The sequence below is a fragment of the Papio anubis genome, chromosome 17 (assembly GCF_008728515.1).
Source record: "Papio anubis isolate 15944 chromosome 17, Panubis1.0, whole genome shotgun sequence".
NCBI classification, from domain to species: domain Eukaryota; kingdom Metazoa; phylum Chordata; class Mammalia; order Primates; family Cercopithecidae; genus Papio; species Papio anubis.
In genome coordinates, this window is record NC_044992.1 from 67,297,166 (window position 1) to 67,310,848 (window position 13,683).

The following is a 13,683-nucleotide window of genomic DNA, read 5'->3' on the forward strand; positions in this document are numbered from 1 at the left end:
GCTGAGCCTGGCGTGGTGGCTCACGCCTGGAATCCCAACACTGGGAGGCTGAGGTGGGTGGATCACCTGAGGTCAGGAGTTCAAGACCAGCCTGGCCAACATGGCGAAACCCCATCTCTACTAAAAATACAAAAATTAGGCCGGGTGCGGTGGCTCACACCTGTAATCACAGCATTTGGGAGGCCGAAACGGGCAGATCACGAGGTGGGGAAATCAAGACCATCCTGGCTAACATGGTGAAACCCTGTCTCTGCTAAAAATACAAAAAAAAATTAGCTGAGGCATGGTGGTGGGCGCCTGTAGTCCCAGCTACTCAGGAGGCTGAGGCAGGAGAATGGTGTGAACCCGGGAGGCGGAGCTTGCAGTGAGCCGAGATCTTGCCACTGCACTCCAGCCTGGGCAACAGCTCCTATCTGTCCGTTGCAAGGAGCTAGGACCTCCTACTTTGTGTATGGTGAGTTAAAAAAAAAAAAGACCTGAAAGCAGTGACACCCTGGTAGCATCCAGCACACAGTACTCACATCGTGGTCTCTAATACCATTCCCTGCTGAAAGGAACCACGCTGGGGCCCCTTGGAGAAACAGCGGATCCTGAAATCTAAGTAGGACTAAGGCGGTTCTGGAAAGCAGGGAAGACACGGAAGTCAGATCGAAAGGTCAAAGAAGCTAGGGTGAAGGGATCTCCTACTGGCCAAATTTGGTTGCATTTGAACATGAAGGAAGAATGATTACAATGAGTTGTGTGTTTTGGGGGGTTTTTTTTGAGACAGCATCTCTGTTGTCCAGGCTGGAGTGCAGTGGCACGATCCCGGTTCACTGCAACCTCTGCCTCCCGGGTTCAAGCGATTCTCCTGCTTCAGCCTCCCGAGTAGCTGGGATTACAGGTGCCCACCACCACGCCCAGCTAACTTTTGTATTTTTAGTAGAAACGGGGTTTCACCATGTTGGCCAGGCTGGTCTCAAACTCCTGACCTCAGGTGATCCACCCTCCTCGGCTTCCCAAAGTGCTGGGATTACAGGCATGAGCCACTGCACCTGGCCTACAATGAATTGCAAACTATTGAGCAAATAAAAATCTTTTCATTCATAGTGATAATTTGGGGGAAAAAAATGTATTTGCCACCATTAGACTTGAATATATCTACTCCTTATTCTGAAATTGATAATTAGCTGAGAAGGATTAACCATTGTGCACCGTAGATGGCATTTTGAAGTGGTGCAACTGCTGTGGAAGCAGGATGGCAGTTCTTCAAAAGTTTATTTTTTTTTAAGACAGTCTCACTCTGTTGCCCAGGCTGGAGTGCAGTGGTGCCATCTTGGCTCACTGCAACCTACTTCTAGGCTCAAGCAATCCTCCTACCTCATCCCCCAAAGTACCTGGGACTATATCCATTGGAGTAGACTATATCAATGTCCATTGACAGATGAGTGGATAAACAAATAATGATATATACATACAATATACATACACACATATGTAAATATTCAGCCTTAAAAAGGAAGGAAATCATGTCACATTCAACACATGCGTGAACCTCAGGGACATTATGCTAAGTGCAATAAACCAGTCACAATAAGAAATACTGTACAATTCCATTTATATGAGACATCCAGAGTAGACAAATTCATAGAGACAGGAAGTAAAATGGTGGTTGCTGGGAACTGGGGATGCAGAAGGGTGAAATGGAGAGCTGCTTAATGGGAACAAGATTTTAGTTTTGCAAAATGAAAAGTTCTGGCGATCTGTTACACAACAATAAATATATTGAACTGTACACTTAAAAAATGGTAAAAATGGTGAACTTTAATGTGTTTTTACCATCTTTTTATTTTTTATTTATTTTATTTCTTTATTTTGAGATGGAGTCTTGCTCTGTCACCCAGGCTGGAGTGCAGTGGCATGATCTCCACTTACTGCAAGCTCCGCCTCCTGGGTTCTCGCCATTCTCCTGCCTCAGCCTCCCGAGTAACTGGGACTACAGGCACCCGCCACCATGCCTGGCTAATTTTTTAAATATTTTTTTGTAGAGACAGAATTTCACCGTGTTAACCAGGATGGTCTCGATCTTCTAACCTCGTGATCCGCCTGCCTCAGCCTCCCAAAGTGCTGGGATTATAGGCGGGAGCCACCGCGCCCAGCCTATCTTTTTAAAAAAAAAATGTTTTGGGTTGCTTTGCAATAGTGATTTTTTAAAGTTTCTGTAACTCAAAACTTTATTTAAAAAAGCATTTACCCTGCATTTTTAGGGGAACATAGTTCATTCCCAGTTGATTAAGGGAACCTCTTTTTTTTTTTTTAAATCAGAAAAAGACTTATTAAATGTAGAAAGGGGCTGGGCACAATGGCTCACACCTGTAATCCCAGCACTTTGGGAGGCTGAGGTGGGAAGATCACCTGATGTCAGGAGTTCAAGACCAGCCTGGCCAAATGTCAAAACCCTAACTCTACTAAAAAAAAAAAAAAAAAGGCGGGGTGCAGTGGCTGACTCCTGTAATCCCAGCACTTTGGGAGGCCAAGGTGGGTGGATCACGAGGTCAGGAGATCAAGACCATCCTGGCTAACACGGTGAAACCCCATCTCTACTAAAAATACAAACAATTAGCCAGGTATGGTGGTGGGGACCTGTAGTCCCAGCTATTCGGGAGACTGAGGCAGGAGAATGGTGTGAACCCAGAAGGCGGAGCTTGCAGTGAGCCGAGATCACACCACTACACTCCAGCCTGGGTGACAGAGTGAGACTCTATCTCAAAAAAAAAAAAAAATTATCCAGGTGTGGTGGTGTGCACCTGTACTCGGGGGGCTGAGGCAGGAGAATCACTTGAACCCATGAGGTGGAGTTTGCAATGAGCCAAGAGCACGCCACTCACTCCAACCTGGGCGACAGAGCGAGACTGTCTCAAAAAAAAAGAAAAAAAATTAAAAGTTAAAAAAATAGGGCCAGGCACAGTGGCTCATGCCTGTAATCCGAGCACTTTTGGAGGCCAAGGTGGGCGGATCACGAGGTCAGGAGATGGAGACCATCCTGGCTAACACGGTGAAACCCTGTCTCTACTAGAAATATAAAAAAATTAACTGGGCGTGGTGGCGGGCACCTGTAGTCCCAGCTATTCGGGAGACTGAGGCAGGAGAATGGCGTGAACCCAGAAGGCGGAGCTTGCAGTGAGCCGAGATTGTGCCACTGCACTCCAGCCTGGGTGACAGAGCGAGACTCCATCTTAAATAAATAAATAAATTAATTAATTAATTAAAATGTAGAAGGAAGGTAGAAACAGAAAATTGCAATTTTTCAGCCCCCAAAATAATACAGGTGCCCTTAGACTTATGATAGGGTTATGTCCAGATAAACCCATTGTAAGTGAAAAATGTAAGTAGAAGATGCATTTAATACCCTGATAAATCCATAGTAAAGTAAAAAAAAATCTTAAGTCAAATCATTGTACGTCCAAATGCTCAACTTATGATAAGGTTACATCCCAATAAACCCCATCTTAAAGTTAAAAAATGCTAAATCAAATCATCTAGGTTGGGGACAGTCTAACTGATTCAAGCCAGGGTCACCAATGCGTGCTAAAACGATTCAGTGAAGGCTTGTTGGGAGATGGACAGGGAGACAAAGGATCATCCTCCTCCTCTAGATCACCTTTTTTTTTCTTTTTATTGTTTAATTTAATTATTATTATTATTATTATTATTATTATTATGAGATAGAGCCTTTCTCTGTTGCCCAGGCTGTAGTGCAGTGGTGCGATCTCTACTCACCACAATCTCTGCCTTCCCGGTTCAAGCAGTTCTCCTGCCTCAGCCTCCTGGGTAGCTGGGACTACAGGCGCCTGCCACCATGCCCAGCTAGTTTTTGTGTTTTTAGTAGAGATGGGGTTTCACTATGTTGGCCAGGCTTGTCTCTAACTCCTGACCTTATGATCCGCCCGCCTCAGCCTCCGAAAGTGCTGGGATTACAGGTGTGAGCCACAATGCCCAGACTTTTTTTTTTTTAGTAGAGACGAGGTTTCTCCATGTTGACCAGGATGGTGTCGAACTCCTGGCTTCAAGTGATGCACATGCCTTGGCCTCCCAAAGTGCTGGGATTACAGACGTAAGCCACTGTGCGCAGCTTATTGTTTAATTTTAATTTTTTTTTTTCTTTTAGAGAGACAAGATGTCACTCTGTCTCCCAGGCTAGAGTGTCGTGGCTTGATAGCTCACTGTAACCTCGAACTCCTGGGCTCAAGGGATCCTCTTGCCTTACCTCAGGTGCATGGCACCACACCCAGCCAATTTTATTTTTATTTTTTGCAGAGTCGGGGTCTCCCTGTGCTGCCCAGGCTAGCTTTGAACTGCTGTCCTCAAGCGATCCTCTAGCCTCGGCTTTCCAAAGTGCTGGGATTACATGTAGCTTACTTTTTTTTTCTTTGAGACGGAGTCTTGCTCTGTTGCCCAGACTGGAGTGCAGTGGCGCAATCTGGGCTCACTGCAAGCTCCACCTCCAGGGTTCATGTCATTCTCCTGCCTCAGCCTCCCCAGTAGCTGGGACTACAGGCGCCCGCCACCATGCCTGGCTAATTTTTTGTATTTTTAGTAGAGACGTGTTAGCCAGGATGGTCTCGATCTCCTGACCTCGTGATCTGCCCACCTCGGTCTCCCAAAGCGCTGGGATTACCAGTAGATTACTTCTTTTTTTTTTTTTTTTTTTTTTTTGAGATGGAGTCTCGCTCTGTCACCCAGGCTGGAGTGCAGTGGCCAGATCTCAGCTCGCTGCAAGCTCCGCCTCCCGGGTTTACGCCATTCTCCTGCCTCAGCCTCCCGAGTAGCTGGGACTACAGGCGCCTGCCACCTCGCCCGGCTAAGTTTTTGTATTTTTAGTAGAGACGGGGTTTCACCGTGTTAGCCAGAATGGTCTCGATCTCCTGACCTCGTGATCCGCCCGTCTCGGCCTCCCAAAGTGCTGAGATTACAGGCTTGAGCCACCGCGCCCGGCCTACCAGTAGATTACTTCTTAATCACAAAGTGAAAATTGGTGTTTTTACATTGGGAGAGATGGCAGTCACTTCCTTAACCAAGTGATTGGCTTAAACCTCACTACGAGGCACCTGGTATCAATTGCCACCTACAAACCACACAGCACCACCTGTGACCATCCTTGCCAAAAATATTTAACTTAATTCTAATCTGACCTTTAGCCCTATCCTTCAGTTTACAAGGGGCAGAAAGAAAGGCCCAGCGACACCATGAGGAAGCATTGCAGAAGGAAGCCTCCCATGAGGAACACAAGTCCAGAAAGGGGAGCGTTCTGCAGGACAGCTGGCCCAGCTCCTAAAAGGTCAACGTGGGGGCCGGGCACAGTGGCTCATGCTTTTAATCCCAACACTTTGGGAGGCCGAGGTGGGTGGATCACTTGAGGCCAGGAGTTCGAGACCTGCCTGGCCAATATGGCGAAACCCTGTCTCTACCAAAAAGAAAATACAAAAATTAGCCAGGTGCAGTAGTGCACACCTGTGGTCCCAGCTACTCGGGGGGCTGAGGCAGGAGAATCACTTGAGCCCAGGAGGCAGAGGTTTCAGTGAGCCAAGATCGTGCCACTGCATTCCAGTCTGGGTGACAGAGCAAGACTGTCTAAACAAAAGTGAATGTGGGGCAGGAGATGGGATGGTGAGGGTTCTATTTTAGAATAACAAAGAGAGAAAACAAATGCAATAGGCGGCATGGATTGGACTCAAATTCAAAAGGAAACTTTTAATAGACATTTTGGAGACAGCTAAGAAAATTTGAATATGAACTGAATCACACATCATTTAATGGAGACATTATTAATTTCCTTAGATGTGAAAAGGGGCCAGGCGCGGTGGCTCACACGTGTAATCCCAGCATTTTGGGAGGCCAAAGTGGGCGGATCACCTGAGGTCAGGAGTTCAAGACCAGCCTGGCCAACATGGCAAAAACCCGTCTCTACTAAAAACACAAAAATTAGCTGGGCGTGGTGGCGGGCGCCTGTAATCCCAGCTACTCGGGAGACTGAGGCAGGAGAAGCGCTTGAACCCAGGGGGCGGAGGTTGCAGTGAGCCAAGATTGCACCACTGCACTCCAGCCTGGGCGACAGAGTGAGACTTCGTCTAAAAAAAAAAAAAAAAAAGAACAAGAAGAAAAGAAAAGAAAAAAGAAAAAGAAAAATGGAGCCCTTTGGGATCATGGAGCTCCTTGAGAGGCTCTGACCTGAACACGCATGGTAACCAGTGGCACTTGAGAGACTGCTCTCAGAGGACTGACTGGAGGGAGGGGGCAGCTCCGTAACCAGCTTGTCAAGAACAACTGTAACAAGGCATCGAGTGCCAATCCATGCCAGGTCGGCACTGGCCTCTCCGGGGTATCATTGTTCACATTGTAAGGAGGTTTAAGTAGCTTGTTCAAGCGTGCACCGAGGACCCGATCCTTCCTCGGATCTCCCTCTGGACACAAAGTGAGGTTAGAGGGTAGGAGGCTGAGAGGACCCCGTGAACTGCAGAGCGGAGCTGGGACCGGGAGTCAGGCCTCGCGATCGGGCCGGGGGCACTCCCTGGGCCCATGCCTCGCGCTGGCACGGGGAGCAGGGAGCGGGGTACGCGGCTGACGGCCGTCGGGGCAGCAACAGCACAGCCCGGCGGTGGCTCGCCGCCCAGACTCGGGGCAGGGAAGGTTCCCGTGCGGGCGGGGGGCTAAGAGGCCGCCTCCAGCCCGGGGCATCCCGTGCACCCGAGCCTGGAGCCCGGAGCCTGGAAGGGTGAAGGGGCCCCGAGCTCGGGACCAAACTGGAGGCAGAGGGAGAGCGGTGGCTCCTCCCCCGGCCCCCGCCGCTGGCCGATCGGAGCGCTGGGCGGGCGCCGCGGGAGCCGCAGCCCTTTCCGGAGGGCGGACCCGGCAACGGCGGCACCCAGCTCCTGCCCCGACAGGTGCGCGCCGCGCGAAGGAATGCGGCCCGCCTGACTCACCAGCGCCTCCTTCCTACCTGCGCGCCCGCCCCATAAAGCGCTGCCCGCCCCGTCCTCCCCCCCCAACCCCCGTGCCCGCCCTCGGACCGTCCCGGCTCGCCCGCGCGCTGCAGCCCCATCTCCTAGCGGCAGCCCAGGCGCAGAGGAAGCGAGTCCGCTCCGAGGTAGGTCCAGGACGGACGCACGACAGCAGCCGAGGCTGACCGGGAGAGGGTGAGTGTCCGCGCCAGCTGGGCAGCCGCGCAGGGGAGCTAGTCGGGCAGGGCCGGTGGCTTTTATCTCCCCTTCCCCTCCCTGAAGGCTGGCAGGCCCGGGTCCCTTCGTCCACGCTGCCCAGGACAGGGGTCCAGCCTCCCTGGAGTGTGCCGGGGGCAACTGGGAGCTGAGGGGCAGGGCAGCTAGAGAAGGGTGGTGCCCATCAGACCTCCAGGCCAGAGGAGCGCCTTGGGTGCGCCTGCGGGAGAAGTGGGCAGAGGTCAGTGGCTGGCAGGCCTCTGGGGCTGAGTCCCTCTGGGGTTTGCAAAGAAGGTGGAGGAGAAGCTACCCTGAGCGATGGGCCCAGCCCATCATGGCGCATCTAATGATAAACCCACATTCCTGACTTTTATGTGAAGTTTCGTTGTTTCTAACATTGACTGCTACTTTTAAAGCCACCCTGAGAGGCAGATGCCCTCCCGGCTCCAGGCAGGGCCTGCTCTGTGCGGTGCCACAGTCCATCTGGGGCTGGGGAGTCCCTGATTTTCCTTTTCTCTTGGCCAGGCACAGGCCTGCCTTCCTCCCAAAGTCAGCCCTAGGCGCCTTCCTTCAGGAAGCTCTACTGGCCTCACCCACCAGCCCTGGGGCTGTGCCCAACACTGCCACCTCCTGCAGCATCGGCCCTCTTTCCCACGGCTCGGCCTTTGGGGTGGCCCTCTGGCTGGGATTGGGGCTCTGGGGCTCCTGGTGACTCCCAGGGGCAGGGACAGGGCTCCTCCTCCACCCCATGGCCTTGCCACACCCTGAGGACAAGGACCAGGCACAGGTGGCATGGTTGTTGCTGTCTCCAACAGAGCTGGCAGTGAAGGCTTGGAGTCTCCATCCTGGGGACCGAGGGAAGGACAGCAGGAGGGACAGCAGGGGAGGTATGTCTGTCTACTCGACCCTGATTTCTCGGGGATGACACAGCAGCCAAGGGCCTAGGGTCCCCAGACTTCTGGCCAGCTGCCTCTAGGGGGCGAGGGACTGGCCTGGGTCCCTGAGGGAAGGAGATGTGACAGTGGGAGGGGATGGTGGGCAGGAGCAGATGTGCCCAGAGGGGTCCTCAGGGGTTGGGATGGGGGGCCAGGGGAGCTCTGAGCCCGTGGGTGGGTGGACATGGCCTGTATGTGTGTGTGTCCCTGTGTGTGGGAAGCTGCCTGTGCTGCAGTGTGATGGCATTCAGGGTGGCAGTCACACACTCCAGGGAACTGCTGGCACATACAGTTGGGGCAGCCTGGTGGGGTCCGGGCCGCCTGGAGAGTGGGTGTCCTGAGCGCTGGGCCCAGCCCATCATGACGCATCTAACGATAAACACGAATTCCTGACTTTTATGGGAAATCTCGTCGTTTCTAACATTGGCTCCTACTTTTAAAACTTTCTAAACAAGTTAAGTCAAGTCAAACACTCTTGGGTGCCTCGCCAACCCTCTAACTGCCATTTTGTAGCCTCTGCATGGAGGCTGCCATGGAGGTTGAAGGCAGGGCCTGCAGAGCAGGGCCCTATCCTGGCTCTCCCAGTGCTGGCCATGGGAGGGGGAAGCTCCACAGCCTTCTGTGCCTGGTCTCTCATCTGGGAAACGGGCAGAATGTAAGCATCTCCCCACCAGGCTCCTGTGCTGAGCAGTCACCTCCGTGAAGTCCTGGGCACATGTGGCGGTCAGGGTGTGGGAATCAGCACTGCCTGCGGGGGTGTGGCCGGGGCAGTGGGAGGAAGAGCTGGGCTCAGCTCTCCGGGCCTGTACCTGCCTGTGTAATGATGCCTGGGAGGCCTGAGCCTGCAGCCTGTATTGTGTAGCATGTGGGTGTGGCGCCTACACCCCGAGGCCGCAAGGAAGTCATTTCCCTCTAGAAACCCTGCTGTCCCCACCCTTTCCCTGCTGGCTCAGGGCTGCCTCCCGGCCCCTGTGCCACAACTGCCCTACCTGTGTTGTCACTGCTGAGGCCTCCTCCAGGCTGCACACCTTAGAGGCAGGCTACACCCTCCTGCCCTTGGCCTGAGAAGGTCTTCTCCAGCAACTCGGGGACTGCAGCCCCCAGACCCTGGGGCGGCCAGTGCCCCAGAAGCTGGGCTGAGAAAGCATTCAATGGGGAGGGCCAGTGGGCAGGGCAGAGGCTTGGGCCCCTGGGAGACCTGGCCCTAGAGAAAGAGGCGAGGTGCTCACCTTTGCCCCGGCCCTGCAGGCCTGGGTGGCTCTGCTGCCAGCCTCTTTTCTTGCCCAGGCTTCAGGCTGAGCATCTCTTGGAGGGCCTCAGGGATGCCCAGGCCTGCCCTGAAGTCTGCTGAGGACTTGGGATGGTTTAATACTGAACCCACAGCCACCGGGGATGCCTCGGGGCGAGCCACAGTGTGTGTGTGTGTGTGTGTGTGTGTGTGTGTGTGTGTGTGTGTGTGTATGTGTCTCACTCTGGGCTAACTTGTGAAAGGGTGAACAGCCCAGGGGCCCCGAAAACTTAACTCTGGGGCAGGCAGAGGTACAGGGTAGGGCAGAGGATTCAGACCCCACCCTGATGGGCCGGGCAGTCACCGCAGAACCCAGCCCGGTGCAGTAAGCCACTGCGTGTAGCTGTGGCCCAGCCCCAGGCCCCAGATATTGGGAGGGGCCCCTCTCCTCCCAGCTGTGCCACCCTCACCAAAGGGTAAGTGGGCCAGGACAGAAGGAGCAGGAGGCAGAACCGTGGCCGCCTCTCAGGGTGAGCCCTCACTGGGGCCTATCATGGCCAAGCCTGACCCAGGCCCACTGGGAGCTAAAAGGCAAAGAAGAATAAACTCGGATCTGCCCTCAGGGAGCCCAGCGCTGACAGGCCCAGCGCTGGCACAAACTTGCAAACCAAAGTCCTTGAGGGCTGGAGGGGGCCTCCCTGGGCAGGGCATCCGGCCACTGCAGGGATGGCACGGAACAAGGCAGTGGAAAAGGCAGGAGTCAGAGGCCCAGGGCCCTACCTCTCGCAGCTGGGCGCCCTTGGTCCCATCACCGGCGCTCAGAGCCTCAGTTCCCACAGCTGTGCAGTGAGAGGGAGCTGAAGGCACCGACCATGGCTGTTGAGGCCTCATGTGTCAATTGTTGCTGTTCTGCAGGAGGAAGAGGATGGCAGGGCCACGCCCCAGCCCATGGGCCAGGCTGCTACTGGCAGCCTTGATCAGCGTCAGCCTCTCTGGGACCTTGGGTGAGTCCACGTTGCCCTGCAGCCCCTTCCTGGCATACCTTGGGCAGGCATTGCCCTTGCACGGGTTCTCACAGGGTCTCACCTAAACACTCTTGGCCATTCAGCAACTGACCACTGCCCACCTTCAGAGCTGGAAAACGAGGCTCCAAGCTCTTCAGCCTAGAGAATCTTGAGCACTGGCCACAGGGCCTGAGAATAGGAGGGAAGGAGGCTGCGTCTAGAGGAGACAGCAGATGCCCACCCAGGACTGAGGCACCCAGAGGATGCACTGAGGCCTCAGAGGTGGAGTCGAGAGGGTTATAGGAATTTGGAGAAGAGAGGGACTGCTGACATGTCACCTGCTCTCTGAGTGTCACTAGTGGACAAATCACTGGAGCCAGCTCCTACCACTTGAATTTTGTCTGTCACAGGGGGTCCTGCTGGTGGCTTGAAATAGACCACGACAGAAATGTTTACACCACAGAAATTGGCAAACGCTATAGGTCAAGCACCAGAGACCAGAGCCGTTGTTATGTATTTGTTTATTATTTATTTAACTCAGTGTATATGTAGAAACATGCTCTCACTCTGTCATCCCGGTGGAGTGCAGTAATGCCATCATGGCTCACTGCAGCCTCAACTTCCCAGGCTCAAGCAATCCTCCTACCTCAGCCTCCCGAGTAGCTAGGACCACAGGCGTGCACCACCATGCTTGGCTAATTAGAAACAATTATTTTTTGTAGAGACAGTCTCACTGTGTTACCCAGGCTGGTCTCAAACTCCTGAGCTTCAGTAATCTTCCTACCTCGGCCTCCCAAAGTGCTGGGATTACAGGTGTGAGCCACCTCACCGGCCACCAGAGCTATTGTTAAACACTGAGCAGCACACCATTGCCTGAAACCTAGGAGACCTCTTACTGTGTACACCGGGTGCACACAGTAGGTCCTCACTGTGATTTTTAACTGAGCAGAGTCAATGGGGCAATCTAGAGTTTTACTTCATTCGTTACTGAGGACCCACTGTGTGCCGGGTGTGCTGGGTGCTAGGGCTACCACGATAAACAAGACACTGTTCCCTTCACCCTAGAGGAGGCTCAGAGGACAGACAGGCCGTGTGGCAGTGGTCTCGCTGTAAAGCACAAGCTGTGATGGAGGAGGGACTTGGAAAGGGCCCAGTGCTAGATGCAGCTCATCAAAGGTAATGGGGAAGGCTGAGGAACATCTGCTGGACCTGAGGAGGCAGCAGGCCAGGGGCTGGCCAGGGTGTGCCAACACTGAATGTGCCAGTGCCACTGTCTCAGTCCCCACCTTCTGTCCTTCTGGCTTGAGTGGGAAGTCCCAGGTTTGAAACCACAGCTTGTTTTTAGCTGTGCTACCTGGGGTAGACCACACACCCTAGCCTCTGTAAAATAGGGAAGGGCTGGGTGCAGTGGCTCACACCTATAATTCCCAGCACTTTGGGAGGCCAAGGTGGGAGGATTGACTGAACCCAGGAATTTGAGGCCATCCTGAGCAACACAGGGAGCCCCTGTCTCTACAAAAAATAAAAAATTAGCTGGGCTACTTGGGAGACTGAAGTGGGAGGACTGCCTGAGCCCAGGATGTCGAGACTGCAGTGAGCTATGGTCATGCTACTGCACTCCAGCCTGGGCGACACAGCAAGACCGTATCTCAAAACTGAATAAAATTGAAATGCAGACTGGGCACAGTGGCTCACACCTGTAATCCCAGCACTTTGGGAGGCTGAGGCAGGCAGATCATTTGAGGTCAGGAGTTCGAGACCAGCCTGGCCAACATGGTGAAACCCCATCTCTACTAAAAATACAAAAATTAGCCAGGCATGGTGGTGCCCACCTATTATCCCAGCTACTTGGGAGGCTGAGGCAGGAGAATCACTTGAACCTGGGAGGCGGGGGTTGCAGTGAGCTGAGATCACACCACTGCACTCCAGCCTGGGCAACATAGCAAGACTCTGTCTGAAAAAAAAGTAAAATAAAATAAAAATACAACAACAACAAACCAAAATAAATACGTAAGGCCAGGCACGGTGGCTCCGGCCTGTAATCCCAGCACTTTGGGAGGCTGAGGCGGGCAGCTCACAAGGTCAGGAGATCGAGACCATCCTGGCTAACACGGTGAAACCCCATCTCTACTAAAAATACAAAAAATTAGCTGGGTGTGGTGGTGGGCACCTGTAGTCCCAGCTACTCCAGAGGCTGAGGTGGGAGAATGGCATGAACCCGGGAGGTGGAGCTTGCAATGAGCTGAGATTGCGCCACTGCACTCCAGCCTGGGCGACACAGCGAGACTCCGTCTCAAAAAAATAATAATAAATAAATACATAAATACACAAATACATAAATAACATAGCGAGGGAATCCCCACCTCTCCAGGTGAGGGTGCAGGTGGGAAAGTGCTTGCCTTTGCTGAGCGCCTCCCCATTCATGTGCCCACCTCTGCCCCCCAGCAAACCGCTGCAAGAAGGCCCCAGTGAAGAGCTGCACGGAGTGTGTCCGTGTGGATAAGGACTGCGCCTACTGCACGGACGAGGTGAGGACCTGGCCTGGGTCGGTGTGGAACGGGCAAGGGTCGGGAATAGCTGGTGGAAATGAATCTGGGGTTGGGGCAGCCAGGGAATGGGTGCTGCCCCCACTGACCCTCTGTCCTTCTGGCCAGATGTTCAGGGACCGGCGCTGCAACACCCAGGCAGAGCTGCTGGCCGCAGGCTGTCAGCGCGAGAGCATCGTGGTCATGGAGAGCAGCTTCCAGATTACAGAGGTGCCTGGTGGGGGGACTGGGGTGGGGGCTCCCCATGCTCAGCCTGGCTATTTATGGGGGTGTATAGTGCCCCTTGGCTGGGCTGGGCCCCCATCGGGCCTCTGGAGTGACCCTCCAGCCAGCTGTCCCCTTCCACTGGCTGCAGGAGACCCAGATTGACACCACCCTGCGGCGCAGCCAGATGTCCCCCCAGGGCCTGCGGGTCCGGCTGCGGCCCGGTGAGGAGCGGCACTTTGAGCTGGAGGTGTTTGAGCCCCGGGAGAGCCCCGTGGACCTGTACATCCTCATGGACTTCTCCAACTCCATGTCCGATGATCTGGACAACCTCAAGAAGATGGGGCAGAACCTGGGTACAGCAGGGCCAGAGTGGAGGACAGCAGGACAGGAGGGGGACAGGGTGGGCGTCTGCTTGGGAGGCCAGGACTCAGGACAACTGTACCCACCCAGAAGGAAACACAGGACATTTGAGCCCCCAGAAACCTTCCCTTCCATTCTCAGGGGAATAATCTCAGCCAGACCCTATTCACCACTGGGGACTTCTGAGAAGGCCCAGGGCAAGCAGGCAGT

General features: G+C 53.9%; 1 protein-coding gene across 4 annotated transcripts in view; it reads left to right on the plus strand.

Annotated features, from left to right (window-relative positions):
* Positions 1 to 6,898: 6,898 nt before the first annotated feature.
* ITGB4 (integrin subunit beta 4) overlaps positions 6,899 to 13,683 on the plus strand; it is a 37,577-nt gene continuing 30,792 nt past the window's right edge. The window contains exons 1-6 of one of the 4 annotated variants that reach the window (XM_031657766.1): positions 6,899 to 7,172; positions 8,009 to 8,080; positions 10,272 to 10,360; positions 12,806 to 12,888; positions 13,015 to 13,116; positions 13,262 to 13,466. In XM_031657766.1, the coding sequence (XP_031513626.1) occupies positions 10,282 to 10,360; positions 12,806 to 12,888; positions 13,015 to 13,116; positions 13,262 to 13,466 (469 nt within the window). In that variant the 5' untranslated portion in view covers positions 6,899 to 7,172; positions 8,009 to 8,080; positions 10,272 to 10,281. The remainder of the gene's footprint in view (positions 7,173 to 8,008; positions 8,081 to 10,271; positions 10,361 to 12,805; positions 12,889 to 13,014; positions 13,117 to 13,261; positions 13,467 to 13,683) is intronic. The other 3 variants (XM_031657762.1, XM_031657763.1, XM_031657764.1) reach the window with 3 other exon arrangements.